General features: G+C 43.0%; 1 protein-coding gene across 2 annotated transcripts in view; it reads right to left on the bottom strand.

Annotated features, from left to right (window-relative positions):
- wdhd1 (WD repeat and HMG-box DNA binding protein 1) overlaps positions 1-15,641 on the bottom strand; it is a 29,441-nt gene extending 13,800 nt beyond the window's left edge. The window contains exons 1-25 of one of the 2 annotated variants that reach the window (XM_080034253.1): positions 15,596-15,641; positions 15,192-15,285; positions 12,991-13,102; positions 12,693-12,844; positions 11,635-11,746; positions 11,447-11,497; positions 10,869-10,964; positions 10,606-10,698; positions 9,494-9,600; positions 8,929-9,070; positions 8,495-8,705; positions 8,153-8,337; positions 7,795-7,979; positions 7,471-7,712; positions 6,930-7,067; positions 6,617-6,773; positions 6,229-6,343; positions 5,712-5,843; positions 5,377-5,594; positions 4,646-4,788; positions 4,480-4,536; positions 4,307-4,338; positions 4,050-4,214; positions 3,448-3,590; positions 3,207-3,342 (exon numbers count right to left, since the gene is read on the bottom strand). In XM_080034253.1, the coding sequence (XP_079890379.1) occupies positions 3,207-3,342; positions 3,448-3,590; positions 4,050-4,214; positions 4,307-4,338; positions 4,480-4,536; positions 4,646-4,788; positions 5,377-5,594; positions 5,712-5,843; positions 6,229-6,343; positions 6,617-6,773; positions 6,930-7,067; positions 7,471-7,712; positions 7,795-7,979; positions 8,153-8,337; positions 8,495-8,705; positions 8,929-9,070; positions 9,494-9,600; positions 10,606-10,698; positions 10,869-10,964; positions 11,447-11,497; positions 11,635-11,746; positions 12,693-12,844; positions 12,991-13,102; positions 15,192-15,268 (3,201 nt within the window). In that variant the 5' untranslated portion in view covers positions 15,269-15,285; positions 15,596-15,641. Of the gene's footprint in view, positions 1-3,206; positions 3,343-3,447; positions 3,591-4,049; positions 4,215-4,306; positions 4,339-4,479; positions 4,537-4,645; positions 4,789-5,376; positions 5,595-5,711; positions 5,844-6,228; positions 6,344-6,616; positions 6,774-6,929; positions 7,068-7,470; positions 7,713-7,794; positions 7,980-8,152; positions 8,338-8,494; positions 8,706-8,928; positions 9,071-9,493; positions 9,601-10,605; positions 10,699-10,868; positions 10,965-11,446; positions 11,498-11,634; positions 11,747-12,692; positions 12,845-12,990; positions 13,103-15,191; positions 15,286-15,540 lie in introns of both variants that reach the window. The other variant, XM_080034254.1, reaches the window with a different exon arrangement.
- Between the last annotated feature and the right edge of the window lie 244 nt (positions 15,642-15,885).

Genomic DNA, 15,885 nt, shown 5'->3' on the forward strand with positions numbered 1-15,885 from the left:
GATTTGAAGAGTCTAGGTGCAGTGGTTTTCAATCAGGACCAGTTCTAATGCGGTCTGGACCCCTAAAAACCATTAAAATGTGCATTCTTTGCATTTTCACAAATAGAAAAAAAGTTTCACAAATCAGAAACTATGTTTTCTATAATGTATAGCCTCTCTGTGATATTTTAGTCCAGATTTGAAGAGTCTAGGTGCAGTGGTTTTCAATCAGGACCAGTTCTAATGTGGTCTAGACCCTAAAAAAGCGTTGACATGTGCCTTTATTTCATTTTCACAAATAGAAAAAAAGTTTCACAAATCAAAAACTATGTTTTCAATAATCTATAGCCTCACTATGATAATCTAGTCCAGATTTGAAGAGTCTAGGTGCAGTGGTTTTCAATCAGGACCAGTTCTAATGTGGTCTAGACCCCAAAAAAGCCTTGACATTTGCCTTTATTTAATTTTCACGAATAGAAAAAAGTATCACAAATCAGAAACTATGTTTTCCATAATATATAGCCTCACTATGATATTCTAGTCCAGATTTGAAGAGTCTAGGTGCAGTGGTTTTCAATCAGGACCAGTTCTAATGCGGTCTGGACCCCTAAAAACCATTAAAATGTGCATTCTTTGCATTTTCACAAATAGAAAAAAAGTTTCACAAATCAGAAACTATGTTTTCTATAATGTATAGCCTCTCTGTGATATTTTAGTCCAGATTTGAAGAGTCTAGGTGCAGTGGTTTTCAATCAGGACCAGTTCTAATGTGGTCTAGACCCTAAAAAAGCGTTGACATGTGCCTTTATTTCATTTTCACAAATAGAAAAAAAGTTTCACAAATCAAAAACTATGTTTTCAATAATCTATAGCCTCACTATGATAATCTAGTCCAGATTTGAAGAGTCTAGGTGCAGTGGTTTTCAATCAGGACCAGTTCTAATGTGGTCTAGACCCCAAAAAAGCCTTGACATTTGCCTTCATTTAATTTTCACAAATAGAAAAAAAGTTTCACAAATCAGAAACTATGTTTTCCATAATATATAGCCTCACTATGATATTCTAGTCCAGATTTGAAGAGTCTAGGTGCAGTGGTTTTCAATCAGGACCAGTTCTAATGCGGTCTGGACCCCTAAAAACCATTAAAATGTGCATTCTTTGCATTTTCACAAATAGAAAAAAAGTTTCACAAATCAGAAACTATGTTTTCTATAATGTATAGCCTCTCTGTGATATTTTAGTCCAGATTTGAAGAGCCTAGGTGCAGTGGTTTTCAATCAGGACCAGTTCTAATGTGGTCTAGACCCTAAAAAAGCGTTGACATGTGCCTTTATTTCATTTTCACAAATAGAAAAAAAGTTTCACAAATCAGAAACTATGTTTTCTATAATGTATAGCCTCTCTGTGATATTGTAGTCCAGATTTGAAGGGTCTAGGTGCAGTGGTTTTCAATCAGGACCAGTTCTAATGTGGTCTAGACCCCAAAAAAGCGTTGACATGTGCCTTTATTTGATTTTCACAAATAGAAAAAAAGTTTCACAAATCAGAAACTATGTTTTCTATAATCTATAGCCTCACTATGATAATCTAGTCAAGATTTGAAGAGTCTAGGTGCAGTGGTTTTCAATCAGGACCAGTTTTAATGTGGTCCAGATGCAAAAAAAGCAGTGAAATCTCCCCTCTCTTTCTTTTAAACAAACTTAATAAAGGTTAAATCAATTTTAAACAGTTTTTAAAGAATGGTTAGACTCTCTTAGATAATCTAGACTAATTAATGTGGCTTTACTGCGGTGATTTAGGAGGTTAAACAACGGAGAATCAGTCACTTCGCCGCTCCTTAAGAATCCCTTAACTTTTCCTTAACTGCTGAATCGGCTGCTGCGAATCAGCTGCCAACTTCAGCGTCGTGCTAAAATAGACATTTTAAATAAGAAGGGCAGCAAATACAATACAATTATTGTCCTACAATTTAAACACATAGATAGGCTAAATAACTCACCAAAGCAGTAGAAGTAGTAGGCTAGTATCCAACCGCGTATGCTCACTCCTGTCCGTGACTAATTACCGCGACTAATTCCTCGTTAACGGAACGTTACACCGTCGCTTTTGAATCTCAATCCTATATTCCATAATAAAGGCTTCTTATCGTTTGCTCGAATGTGCCCGAAGTCAGCCTGGCTTCTTTACGTGCCTTTCCAAGTTTTCCAGCACCGCATTCAGCTCCGCGGTGCTGTGGAGACCACACACTGGCTGCGCTGCACGGAGGTGGCAGTTATTTGCGGTTTCTGTTTGACACAACGCTTAGTTTATTTAACTTGGATCAAAATATTTAATTTTGTTAAACTTTACATCCGTTTTGTGCCGTTTTGTACACGTATATAACATTTTAAAATAGGGGCGGCCCGCCGGCCGGCCTAAAGGCTACAAACACTAGAAAAAACAAAAAACTATTTTCCTCATCCACCAATCGAGATCATTTGAAACGAGGAGTACTCGATTACTAACGCCCATCCCCAGTAGCTACAGAATATATACTGTGCTGTGTAATAACAGGGTCGAAAAACGGGGAAAAAGTCGCGGCTTGTAGGCCGAAAAGTACGGTAATGCTTATGCTTGGCGTAATGCTAACGTTAGCTTAGCTCAGCTGTTTGTTTACATCAGCCATCATCAACCGTGACTCGCTTGCATCATGGGAATAGGCGGTCAATAATGGATATAATATGGACAAAAAAAGACTATCAATATTGGATCTTTGTATGGATTTATAAATCGCCGAAAAGATGCATGTTCCTGGATGAATTGATAAGCTCCTGTATGGGTTACGATGGCGCAGAGGACAGCTGATTTGGAACGAAAAACAGCTGTTGCCTCCACGGGGAAAAAGTAAGGAACTCCAACTTTACTACCGTTCGAAAGTTATTAAAGCATCAACAAACTACGCAGATTGCTGTCTCGGCTCACACACTCGGTTTCATTGAGTACATTGGCATTATTAATGTTGGTTTGATGGTGTGTTTTTCTGGAACGAATATCCGAATATTCGCTCGGAAAAACCAACGAATACTCGAAGCCTGAAAAATGGCATTCGGGCCAGCCCTACTGAACACAGCTGTAATTTTGAATAAAATCTAAATTCAAAAATTTTACCGGGCTTTTTGAACTTTTTGGGTAGCAATCCCTTAGTGTGCCCCACCCCCAGCCCTCTGAACCCAGCTGTTTTCCCTCACCAGTCGATCGTCTGCAGACAGAGTCCTGAAGCGTCCCATGGCCTCTTTGATGACGTCGGTCTCCTCTAGGTCTGGCAGATCGGCTACTATAATCTTCCTGTTCTCTTCAAGCCACAGCTGGAAGCCTGTCTTTGGCCTGAAGGGAACACAGTCAACAACAGCAACAACCAAGTTAACCTCAAGTCTACCTGGCAGCTTCCAACCAAGTCATTTCAAAAGGTTTGTCAGTTCCATCCGTTACCTCTTGTTTTCAGTGTTCTCTGCAGGCGGGGTGGGAGGAGGGACGTCTGCTTGTTTCAGCTGATCGGCAGCCGGCTCTGTGTTCTCCTGAGGTTTCTTCTTGGCCGTCTTTGTGCTGGTCATCTGCAGCAGAGTGGACTGAGTCTGGAGAGAAGAGAGAGAAAAGATAAGCAGAGAGCTAAGGAAAGGTGTAACAATGTTTCACCTAAATGTATAATAGAGTCAGCAATTCTGGAGAATGATTGTTGTCAAAATACATTTCTGTCAAAATCAGTGAATATCACCTCACCGTTGGATACCGGTCTGTACTGTGTACACTGGGAAAGCCAGCCTAGGCTCTGTAAAAGGGCATGTTGCTAGCTGTGGTGGGCCCTTAATTTACATACCCTTTGTTCACATACCAGTTTATAGAGCCTAGCCTGTGTATTAACACCATTTTTTCAGCGCACACACACAATACAGACAGGTAGCGGAGTTTGAAGATATATTAACCAATTTTGACATAAAGTTATTTTGACAACAGTTTTTCTCAAGAATCGCTGACTCCACCTTTAACAATAGAATAATCTGTATTAGTTAAGAGCAGTGTGGAGATGATGGTACCTTGGTCTTGGGCCTTGGGGCCAGTGGTTTGAGAACGGGGCCTTTGTTTGGTTTCCCTGTATGTGCACTGAGTGGAGCAGACTTCTTGCTGGACGGCATGTTGTCCAGGATGTTTGTCACTCTAGGCTGACCGGACGAAGACGAGGGTTTCCCTGAGCCGAGCATCTGCATGAAGCACAAACAGAACAGTTATTACTCTTGCACAAAAAAAACACTTCCTGCATATTCACTTTGTTTCAAGTTGTTTGTTTTTTTACCTTAAAAGGATTTGCACGTCCTGCTTTAGTAACTGTAAAAAGAAATTATCAGATGCTTATTTAAATGCAGAATATTCCAATCACAACCCTAACTTTGAATCACATTTAAAATTAACAAATATTATGGTGGATCTCTGTAAATGTAACAGTTATACTGTGTAGTGTGTACTCACTTGGTGTCAGAGATGGCATCACAGGTGAACTTGGACCTTTAGCAAACGGATTCACACCTTCAGTATAAGACAAAAACACATTAAAAACGTTAGCTAATATCATTGACATCTTTTGCGGAGAACATTTGTGTGCCATCTTCAAGCTGGAGAACAAAGTGGAACTCACGTTTCCTGGGTTCTGCTGCTTCCTCTGTCTCCATCTCCTGTCCATCCTCTTCCTCCCTCAGCTCTACTTCTTCCTCTTCTTCCTCCTCCTCCTGATGACGTCTGTTGCCGTAGCGTCCTGCTGTAGCCTCACTCTGCCCATACCTGTCCACATAATAAACTTATGAATCACACACACTGCCTCTGCACAGTAGCTTTGAGTAGGTTAATAATACCTGTATCTGTCGATACAAAGTCCAACTCAAAACTTATGATTACTTAAATTGTCATAGTGGCTTTAGGGTAAAAAAAAAATCAATGATTGCCAAAGAGAGCAGTCACAGGGTCAGGCTTATTGGGAAACAGTAAGATTTCAGAGATGGTTTGGAAAACTGAATTCCCAAAATCTGCTAGGCAATGGCATGAGCAGTTTTCAATTGTTGTTTTTTTTGTATGCCGTGACAAAAACCCCTTCTGCCTTTTTTTTCTCCCATAAACGATTTTTATTGAATTTTTCCTTTTTTAACAAACATACAAAACATTTTTAACCCCACCCACCCCACCTTCTGCCTTTTAACACATAAAATAAATAAAATCTACGGCCCCCTGCACATCTAGGGAACAGTTGACCGGCCAAAGGCAAAATCTCATAAGACACTGTCCTGGTGATACAGAGTCCAGTCTTAAAAGTACAGTTGACACTTATCTACAACAAGTTAAAAAGGGACAGATATGTATTTTTTTTTTTTTTACCCGGGGGTCCGTCTGGAGTATTGGGGCTCCTCTTCCTGTTCCTCTGGCTCTTCTTCCAGGACCTGGTTGGATTTCTCCAGGGCGATCTCACTGAGCCGCTGGGCCAGGGCGATGCGGCGCGATCGTGACGCGTATTTAATGGCCAGAGTCACAACGTTCTGAGTCATCAGCTCCGCCAGCTCCACACAGCGGAACTCTCTCTCCAGCTTACAGGACAACTGGAGAAGACACCATCCACTCTGCGTTAATTAACCACCAGGAGAGTCTTGAGGCAGCTGACATAAACTTTGGTGTGACCCCCACAGCTGATGTTTGTGTGGAGCTTTCATACTCACTGCAAACATCTTCATGAGCAGCTCCTGTTGCTCCTTCTGGGACTGACTCTGTCCCTCCTCGTCCACCTCATATCCGCTGGCAGACAGGAAGCTGTAGTGGTTATGGAAGAGAACGGAACGCAAGAACTGCTCCTGGAGGACAGAAGATGAGGACATAATGAATGGAAACTGTGGACTTTTCGAATAGCTATTTAAACCTTTTATTGGTAGTTGAGAGGGGAGAGTAGTAGGTGGAAATAGGGAGAGAGAGGGGAATGACATGCAGTAAAGGTCCCCGGGTCCGATTTGAACCCGCGACCACTGGGAGAAGGACTGCGTCTATATGGTGCGCGCTCTACCCACTACGCCACCGGATCGCCCAGTGGACTTTTTAATTAACATTAAAAGACAACTATTAGCGTTTATCTGCCATCAAAAGGGCATTGTAATTCCCCACCACTATTACTAGAAAATATGTGAAGGAAATCCTGCTGCTGAGTTAGCGTCTGTGCAGTTTATCTGAGTTTGGTTCATTTACCTCCATCTGTCCTTTCTCTGTGCTAGTCTGACACAGAGGCAGCTTGAAGGGAATGATGGCCACGGCAGGTCTGGGCAGGGTTGGGGGAAACCGGGAGCCTTTACATGGGATACACCTGGCAAGACAAAAAGGAAAAAAGGCTGGATTTAGGACAGAAACACAACCTTTAAAAACTTTATTGTTCATCGGCAAGAACAACAGGATTACATCACATAATATCCTGTGTTTTTTGTTTAGTAAAAAAAAAAGAGTTTTGAATTGACCACGTCCTTGCAGGTGCAAATATTTAAAAGAAAAAGACACAACATTTTGGCAACTTCTCAGATATGAAAAAGTCAAATCTGATAGGAAAATGAAGAAAGAGTTTGATGGATGAGAGTGAGGTCACCTGAGCTGCTGAGGGTTCTCGTGCACTCCCACCACCCAGTAGTGGTCTGATTTGCTTTTGAACGTCTCTCTGGTGTTACACACTGGTGTCCACGTGTTGCCAAGGGAACGGTTCAGCATCCGGACCACGCCCTCTGAATCCACGTAGCATGGGGTACCTGGAAGAAAAAAAAAAAAACACACACACAACCGGTCACATCTTACAAATCCACAAACTTCATTTTGTTAACATTCTGTTCATGAAAAAGGTGAAAAAAAACAAGGTGAGGAAAATGAATTGTGGGAGGATGTAAAATATATCATTTTACACTGACCTTCTGCAGTGAATCCCAGCCAGCACAGGTGTGACAGGTAGGACAGAGGGAGCGCTTCACCGTGGATGAGCTGTCTCCTCCGTCGACCCAACTGCAGCAGCTGGACACCCAGAGCCTGTTCCCCATCGAACCCTGTCGCTGATGACGTGAGATGAGACACATGCGCCAATGTTAGGCCTCGGGTGATGCATTTCATTTCAGCAAATTTACATTATACAGCATTCACTACAAATAACCTTGCATCTCTTTTGACCCTTTTCCAGATTACTTTTTATTTTTTTTAAATCTTGCATCTAGTCCATTCAAGTGTTTGAATTTAACGTAACTGAGGTTGTTGTGGATTGGACAGACGGGCCTTTCTCGTCTGCGTTCAAATACTTTTTTTCTTTTAAACACAACTTTTCGATAAAAAAAAGTGTGTATAGGAGACACATATGGCAAATGTAAGCTTTTGTTGAGGGCAAATACATGTAAGAAAGCTGGAGATTCTGCATAATAATCCAGAGGAGGGTGTACGTGCATGCGTGTGTGTGTCTCTAACCCCGGTGGTAGACGATGAGCAGCTGCTCTCCGTGTCCGGCCATACAGACCACCGGCCCGGGCAGACTGCAGATTTCTCTCTGGACTCCTCCGCTGGAGAAGAGGCGGAGCATCAGCTTGTCCGTGGCGACCGCCGCCCAGCCCTGACCCATACACAACGCACGCACGTCCTCGCCCTGAGGCAGGTCCACCATCCACTCCTTGTTGGTGTCCCACGAAGAAAAGTGGAGGCACTGAAGCTTGCTGAGACGAGAAGAGAAAAATGAGCAGGTTAAAAGATTTAAAAAAGAAAGAAAGAAAAAAAGAGGTTAGGTAGAATGTTTACCTGGCCAGCTCGTCCGTGCTGGGGCAGGCCAGCAGCACGGCCTCCTGGGAGATATCGGCCATGGTGTGACCCAGGGAGTTTGTGAGGTGCATGGCGTGGTGCACCGCCGTGTCGTGAAACTCCACGTCGATGGCGTTGTCCAGGTCGTCATTGTAGCCGCGCACTATTCCCACCGAGTTCCACATCTGAGGATCAATCACAATGAGGCCGTTAATACATGAGTGGAAACCATTTTTATTTCCTGTTTAGTCCAAGATAATGTTTCATTTTAGTGAGTCTTAGAGGTCATACAATGGAAAAATTAAGATAACATGATTAAAGCAGCCTGCTTGTTTATTTGTAGTGTAGTGTGTCTTACCATAAAGCGGTGTGTGAGGTGCGCGGGGGTGGAGCCTGGTTGAAAGGCTTTCTGTGGAGGGGTTGGCATTGGTCCATCATAGACGGGACGTAAGGGCACCATCGGGGCGACAGCAGGAACAATGGCACTGCCCGTGTCATCATCGTCCCCATATTTATCCTGACCGAGTCTAAGTGATCCGGTGTCTGAACAAAGTCACACAGGCAAAGATGGAAAGATCATCAGTAACATGTTAACTACAATTATTCTCCATTCACCTGAACCATACATTCTGACTGTCACACACTCAAAGAGTCAGAGGTAGCTCATGTATATTTTGCAACAGAGATCAGAACCACTCACCTAGCGAGTTCTCATCATCCAGGATGGCCCCTCTGTTCCTCACCCGCCCTGTAGCAGGCATGAGGATATCATCATCATCCTCGTCGTCCCCGGCAACAGCTTTCTTGACAGGCGAGTTGGTGTCACTCAGTCCTTCATCCATCACTCTATCATCATCGTCATCATCAAACAGGGCGTCGTAGTCCTTTGCTGCCTTCTTCGCTGGTGCTTGCTGAAAAGCACAGGCAGAGTTATGTGTTTTTGCCACCATTTTGCCATGTAAATAACAGGATCAAAGCATGGGTTTAGAGAATAGTTCTGGATATCTGCATGGTTCCATACAAAAGAGGCTGTTAGAGGTAATCAGCTGCTTTTTTTCCCTTTAAATTCCAAACCAAATCACCGTAACTGCAGTAAAAAAGCCTTAAATGCTGTGTGTGTTATGTGAGCAGTACCTTGGTGGTGTTGGTGCTGGGTGTGGAGGTGCTGAGTCCGTCCAGCAGGCCCAGGCAGCCCTCTGTGTCTGTGTAGACGATCTGGTTGCCGGAGGGATGCCAGGCCAGACCGCACACGGTGAAGCCCTTCTCGTGCTTCTGTCTGCAGCATAGAAGAGACAACTTTAACTGTAGTGACCAAAAGCTTCTACTGATGACAACTCCTATTACCCAGTAACTTCATTTGATATAGGCAAACGTTTATTTCTATGTTAACAGGTAAAATGTGTCTTTAGTAATGCTGGAAGTTTGACAATCGGCCAAATAGCCCGGTCAATACTTAAACAGGTGTGGAAGTCAAATACTTATCAAAGCCAAAGTAGCCTTTAAGTTAGCCTATATCGATAGCATTGTTGATAGCCACAGTGGGTGTGTCCGAGCCCCTTTGTTTTACAGAGCCTAGGCCCTATATTAACAGTTTTTTTTTCAGTGCACACACAGTACGGACAGGTAACAGATCGGATCAGATTGTACAAATAAGACATGTGTTTGAGACAGAGCAGTTCTTAATTTCCTTGTCGCATACCTTTCAACACAGAGCTTGCTTTTCACATCCCACACTGTGAGTGAACCCCCCACGCCGCCGGCTGCCAGGAACTGACCACAGGGAGACCAGGCTAACACGTTTATGGGCTGCAGAGAAAACAGGATTTCTTTTTTTTAATGACTTGAAAATCACACTCAGATTCATCAACAGAGCCCTCAAACCATCAGTGTGGCTGGCTGATGGTTTTCTCCACCACAGCCTTAGAAAGAGGTTTTCATTCCGCTGCTTTCAGATTGTATCGAGATCAGATATTTGGTCTGAAAGTGTACGTCACGACTCAGCAGACGAAGGGCTGCAGAGAAAATTCATGAATATTTTGCCTGGACTTCAGATAAGGGAAAATGAGGGGATAGAAAGATGGAAGGAACCCAGGGAACAAGAACAATATGAATTGGGTAGAAAAGTATTACTTCACACTGAGCGGGCATCAACACCTAATGAGCTTTGGCACAAAGAGTTCAATTATTTTATTACAACAGCTACAGCAGGTTGGGGTTCAGCCAGTTCATGTTGCAACATTCAACACCTCCTTGCTTCCAGGAAAAACAAGGTAAGAACAGTCCAGAGGGGGGGGGGGGGGGGGGGGGCGGGGGCATACAAATAATAATCATTATTAATATTCTGAATAACTTTGAGAGGATTGAAGACAAGATTTCCCTTTTAAGATATTTACAGAAGCTTTTTATGCGCATTGTTTTGAAAAAAAAAGACATGTAACACATTTGAAGAGGAAATAGTATTATAATGGTGTGAGCTAATTGTGTTTGTATGGTGCCTAGACACTGTGACTGTGAGCCAAACTAAAAATTGAGTCTAATAAAATCGCATAATGTACCCAGGCAGGTCAGAGGCTGCAATGAAAATCAGAAACGTCATCATCTTACATCATTAATCTGGACCACTCTTAGGTTTTGAAAATGTAGCAAAACTATTAGGGGCTCTCATGTTAACATATGAAGAAAACCTCAAGAGAGGAGAAGATTGAGGACATAGTGAGCTCTGTACACAGAACACATTTTTGTTTGTGTACACAGTGGTGTTTTGAATGAAGAAGACTTGACTGTGAACATGACTGTATGTTCACACCTCACCTGTGTCAGCAGGTCATCGGACAGGGTGCTCGCATGATCCCAGGACCCTCGCTCATACAGGTTCACCTTTGACTCTATAGGAACCGCTAAAAACTGAGAACACACACACACACGATTTCTTGTTATTTTCAAGCTTGTGTTCCGTTCTGCCTCTTACATTAGTTATAATCAACCCCTTACATCAATTAGTCACTGATATGGTTTGCACTGAGGAGATAAAGAGGGAGACAATGGGGTTCTGCCAATCCAGTCATGTCACTGACCTTTCCCGTCAGCGGCTGCCAGGCCAGTCGACACAGAGACTTTGCGTTGCTGATGTCATTGGTCTTCTGCAGCAGAGGCCAGCTGATCAACTGAGTCTGAATGGACACAAATCAGATCAGCATCAGGCTGCCCGCATGGAGAGCACATAAAAATCTAAAAAAAGAGGTTGTGCCGGAGCCATTTCTATTCTGTTTTACGGCCGTAGTGGGCTGAGACCTGCGTCAGCTAGTGGCGCTGATACGTTTGAAAAGAAGTTAATTAAACCAGGTGTGCAAAAAAAGGACAAGATGCCTCCAATAATACATTTTAAAAGGCACGCCTTTCATTTTGTCGATTAGATGTATTAACGTTTTTCTTCCTTTGACCCATTTAAGCCCTTTTGAATGGACTTCAGGTAAGACCGCCATAAACACATTTACATTAGGAAATATAAACATTCATTCATCTCATCTTTAAAAGAGACCTGCAATCAAATCAAATTCATCTTACAGTAAGAAGACAAAATGTGCATGTTGAAAGTATCATGGCTAGCAAAAAAATCAATCAATCTGTCTTAGGTGTAGAAACACTGACGTACCTGCTCCTCTATATTCCACACCACCACAGAGCCATCGCAGCTGGCAGAAGCCTGACAGAGACAGCAGAAGTAGGTTTGTACATTTTGTTTTTTCATTTTCACAGCCATAATTTCAAAGCACAGTTTTCATAATCCCCAACACACAAACAGCGATTTCTGAAATCCACGGGGGGAAAAAATTAACCCACCAGGAAGTCGTCTTTGGGGTCAAAGGTGACACTGAGGACCGGCGCTTCGTGGCCTCGTAGCGTTTTCTGTTGGCTGCTGTCCGCCACCTCCACCACTTTAACCATGAAGTCGCTGAAGAAAACAAGAGATTGAATAAGATTTTGAATGCATAGGTGCAATGTGGCCTGTGCATTCAATCTGTGTTCACACGTGAGGGATGGACAGAAGGGGAACATCAGCTGGGAACCAACGCGATAATTATTAAATCAATGAGCAATGTAGAAAAGTAATCCTTATTTCCTCCAACGTCCGCCCGGAATTCATACGGCAAATCTTCCTCGACGGTCTCAGATGCCTGAATTTTTATTTAACAATCAATAGCACAACAGGAATGGCCAGTGTGGAAATAGCCACATCAATACGCGCTCATGCTCTGTGCTTTTATTGCCGTCATAAACCCGTTTAGGGCTAAATCAATCAGGGTAGCGAACAAGCGTTTATCTCCAATCAGGTCTGATCATAAACCAATCCATGGGCAGAAACATCATTCAAGGTCAATTGTTGTGTGCGGCTCATTCTGCACTGGAAAAAAAATAATAGTGAATCAGATCTGGTCTGAGGTTTGGTCATAGTTTACACCCCACTGAACACGAAAGAGGTCTTAAGAACAGCTTCACCAGCCACCACGAGAGAAGCCGGAAAGAGACATTCAATTGTCCCTGAGATGTGGCTCTTCTCTGGGATCACGTCACTGGTGAGAAGTACCTCAGTATGTTAGCTTCAGGAGATGCTAGTAGGTCTAAGCAAGGCTAGCTTTTTATCCTGCCCTTCCGTATATACTGTATACATTTCTTTCTTCATAATTTAAGAGCTTTCTCTTTTCTTCCAGGTCGGTCTACTATCTTGAGCACCTTTTTTTTAATACAGGTAAATCCCATTAAGACCGTAGACTCTTTTTCAAGGGAGACCTGTTCCCAGTCCAAAGTTACCCTTCTCACACACATTCATACACCGCTAGCAGGCTAACACACATGTGGCGGGGGATCGAACCACCAACCCTGCAGTTGAGTCATCCTACCTAGATCCGGCGGCGACTCTGGTGCCGCTGCGGTTGAAGGTGACGTGTGTGGCGTTGGTGGTGAAGCGGGTCAGGATGCCATCTGGATCGCCTTCGGGAAACGTGTGGATCTGCACCGTGTTGTTGGAGCTCGCCGTCACCAGCTTGCCGTTCTGTTGGGGCAAAGAGAACTCATCTCATTCCACTTCTGACAGCGGATACACATATACAAAATATCTCAAGTAGAAATCGTATAGAAAAACTGAAGAGTCAACGCGTCAAAAGATCTCGACAACCTGAATTTGCCAGGATGACCTACCTTGAGTGCGAGGGAGTAAGCCTTTTCCCCCACGGTGATGAACCTTGGATCGTCGTCATCCAGACCTTCCCATATGCGAACATCTCCATCGTTTCCACAGGTTACAATGAACCTGAGGAACAATTGATCAGGGTCATTATTCGGCAGAAAGGAAAACATAGTCCAACTGATTAATTTGTCATTTGTGTTAATGAACAGCAGCTATTGCAAGTGTCTTTACTGCTGATTCAGTCAGTGATTGCAATTCAGCTTGAATACTTGGTGTAAAGATTAAAAGATAGGTCTATTACAGGGTTAAAGCAGGAAAATGGATATGTTTTTAAGTCTCGCCTCTTTATATATCCCCAGTGTTTGACAAAAGAACATAAAAACACACTATTCAAGCCAGACTGCTCATTTACTCATCCGACCCACATACTGTATCTACATGGTCAGAAAGCTAAGTGTTAATAATACTGCAGGGTTCGACATAACGTATAGCCCGATGGCCCGGGGCCAGTAAAATCATATGCAGGGAAAGTTGATTGGCCAGTCACTGGCCCGGGCGGGCCAGTGACTGGCCAATCACAGTTCAGTATCTTTTTGTAGACTATATCATGGTTCATTGAAATGCGCGTTGAGAGTCGGAATGAAAGCAGTGTTTATTTAAGACTCAATATAATAAACCTAATATAAATTATATGTTTTAACGAAAGGCCAGTGGACAAACGATGCGTGGGCGTTTTGACAGGCGGAGCAACAAGCGGGTGCACTCTCGCTCCGTTGGCAGAGCTGCCTACCTTCCGCCTGCGAGTCGACAAATCAATCGACTTGCTTTGCCCCCTTTCTTTCTTCCCACAGCAGAGGTTGAGGTGCAGAAAATGATAACTGCGCTTTTCCTTTATCTGCCGCCGTAATGTTACAGTATTTGCATCCAAGCCCCAATGGTAATACAAATGAGAGGCTTTATTTAAACGCTGTGAATGCGTCTCCGGTGATTGTGTCGGTTGTAGACAGAACCGAACGGAGGGACTCCGCTCACTGTACAGTTCCTATAGTCGCGCAGTTTGGCACTGTGTTTTCAGGCTCGAGACATTCAATCAGATCGCGGAAGTCTTTCCCATTGAAATCGCTAACGGGGAGAATATCCCCGGTTATTATTTTAGCCACAAACCACAGTTCATCTGCGCGACGGCTCACTAGCTGGCGAGATCACACGGTGAAACGCTGCTGTGATCGGACGAAGGCATTGTGTGTTTCTAAGGTGATTTAACGTCATAGTCTTAGACGAGCGTTTAACTTATGTTGCATATTTTGCACTGCATTGTTTTTTTATCAATAGTTTGAAAAAATTGTCCCACACCGGACTCTTATGTGAAGCTGACACTTCATGGAGAAGTGACACTCCTGCAGCGCGCTCACGACCAGACGTGAACTCCCACGGTGAAATCTCCCATTAAAAAAACGGCATAACCCAGTGATTTTCGGATTTCTATTCTATTTTTAAAGTCAACTTGAGCGCAAGTGGAAAACCGGTCATTCGGTCGACACATTCACATCCCTAATGCGAAATGAGAAAGTAATAAAAACAGCCTACCACACCACAAAGAATGATCAGACCTTCATCCCTTATTTTTTTTATTTTTTTAATGTTTGAACATGACTTCTTCAGGTGAACTATTCATTAAACTGCCCAAATTCAAGAATAAAAACAACCATCAAACTACTGGACTTTAAAATACTGGCCCACTCTTTCAACATACTTTCAGTTGTAGGCTTCAAATTCAATATGTTTGCCTGGTTTTATATTATGTGTATGAGCAATATCAACATTTCATATAATTAACTAAAAGAAAAATAACCAAATCTAAACGGAATATCTATACTGTTACAGTATAGATATTACCTTTAGATATGGTTATTTTTCTAATACAGGTATTATAATAATTGACACTAAATTATGAAGAAAAAAAAGTGTGTGCAGGGCCAGTGAAAATATACAAGGGGCCAGTAAAACTCAGATCCACTGGCCCGGCGGGCCAGTAGGAAAAAAAAGTTATGTTGAACCCTGAATACTGATGTAATGGTCGAACTGACACAGAAAGAGGAGTTACAGTGACATTCATAAACAATGTCCGATCACACTTATCTCAACATGAACAGCCACAGACTTGTTAAAAGGTAACGTTGGATACATTAATCCAATATGATTTCAGACTTACTTCCCAGTGTCATCGAAGCAGACCTCGGTGTGTCCCTCTGAGTGGCCGTAGCGCATCGGCTTCCTCTCACAAGGCATTTTCACAAACCACCAGACTGACGAGCGGAAAAACAGACACAGTAATCAATGCCCGGAGTTATGTTGGGGCTAACACAAGAACATTACATATATGTGACACATCTTAACAGCACAGTTATCCTCTGTAGGCTATTGTCATTACTGGCTCTTAGCTAGAAGAAGAGTGGAGCTAACGCTAACAATACAAGCGAAGTAGCTCGCTGCACTCGTTCATAACCAAATTTAGTTTGACAAACGGGGTCAACTGAGTGACAAGTTTAATTTGGACCTACCCAAGAAATGATCTGACTGGTTGTGACGTGAGAAGAGAGATGTTTGACAACTTACAACTTGCCCGGGTGACTCTGCAGACTAGAACCTCTCCTCCTGAATCTCCCGCGCTGCGTTGAAAACAAGGAAAGACAGCGTCACAACTCCCGCCAGCTACGTCATGACGCAAGTATAAGCCCCTCCTACGTCTGAGGCACGCTGCAGGAGAGTCAAAATTTGAGTATTTTTTGTGTGAATCTGTCTGTCGTGCACTATTATTTACTATCTATGGTCGTGCATCATGGAAGAAGTAATTTTACTTGGTAAGTTATATATTTTATGGGAGTAAAAGTAGTAATACAACAAAT

The sequence above is a fragment of the Ammodytes marinus genome (genome assembly GCF_949987685.1).
Source record: "Ammodytes marinus genome assembly, chromosome: 1".
NCBI lineage: Eukaryota > Metazoa > Chordata > Actinopteri > Uranoscopiformes > Ammodytidae > Ammodytes > Ammodytes marinus.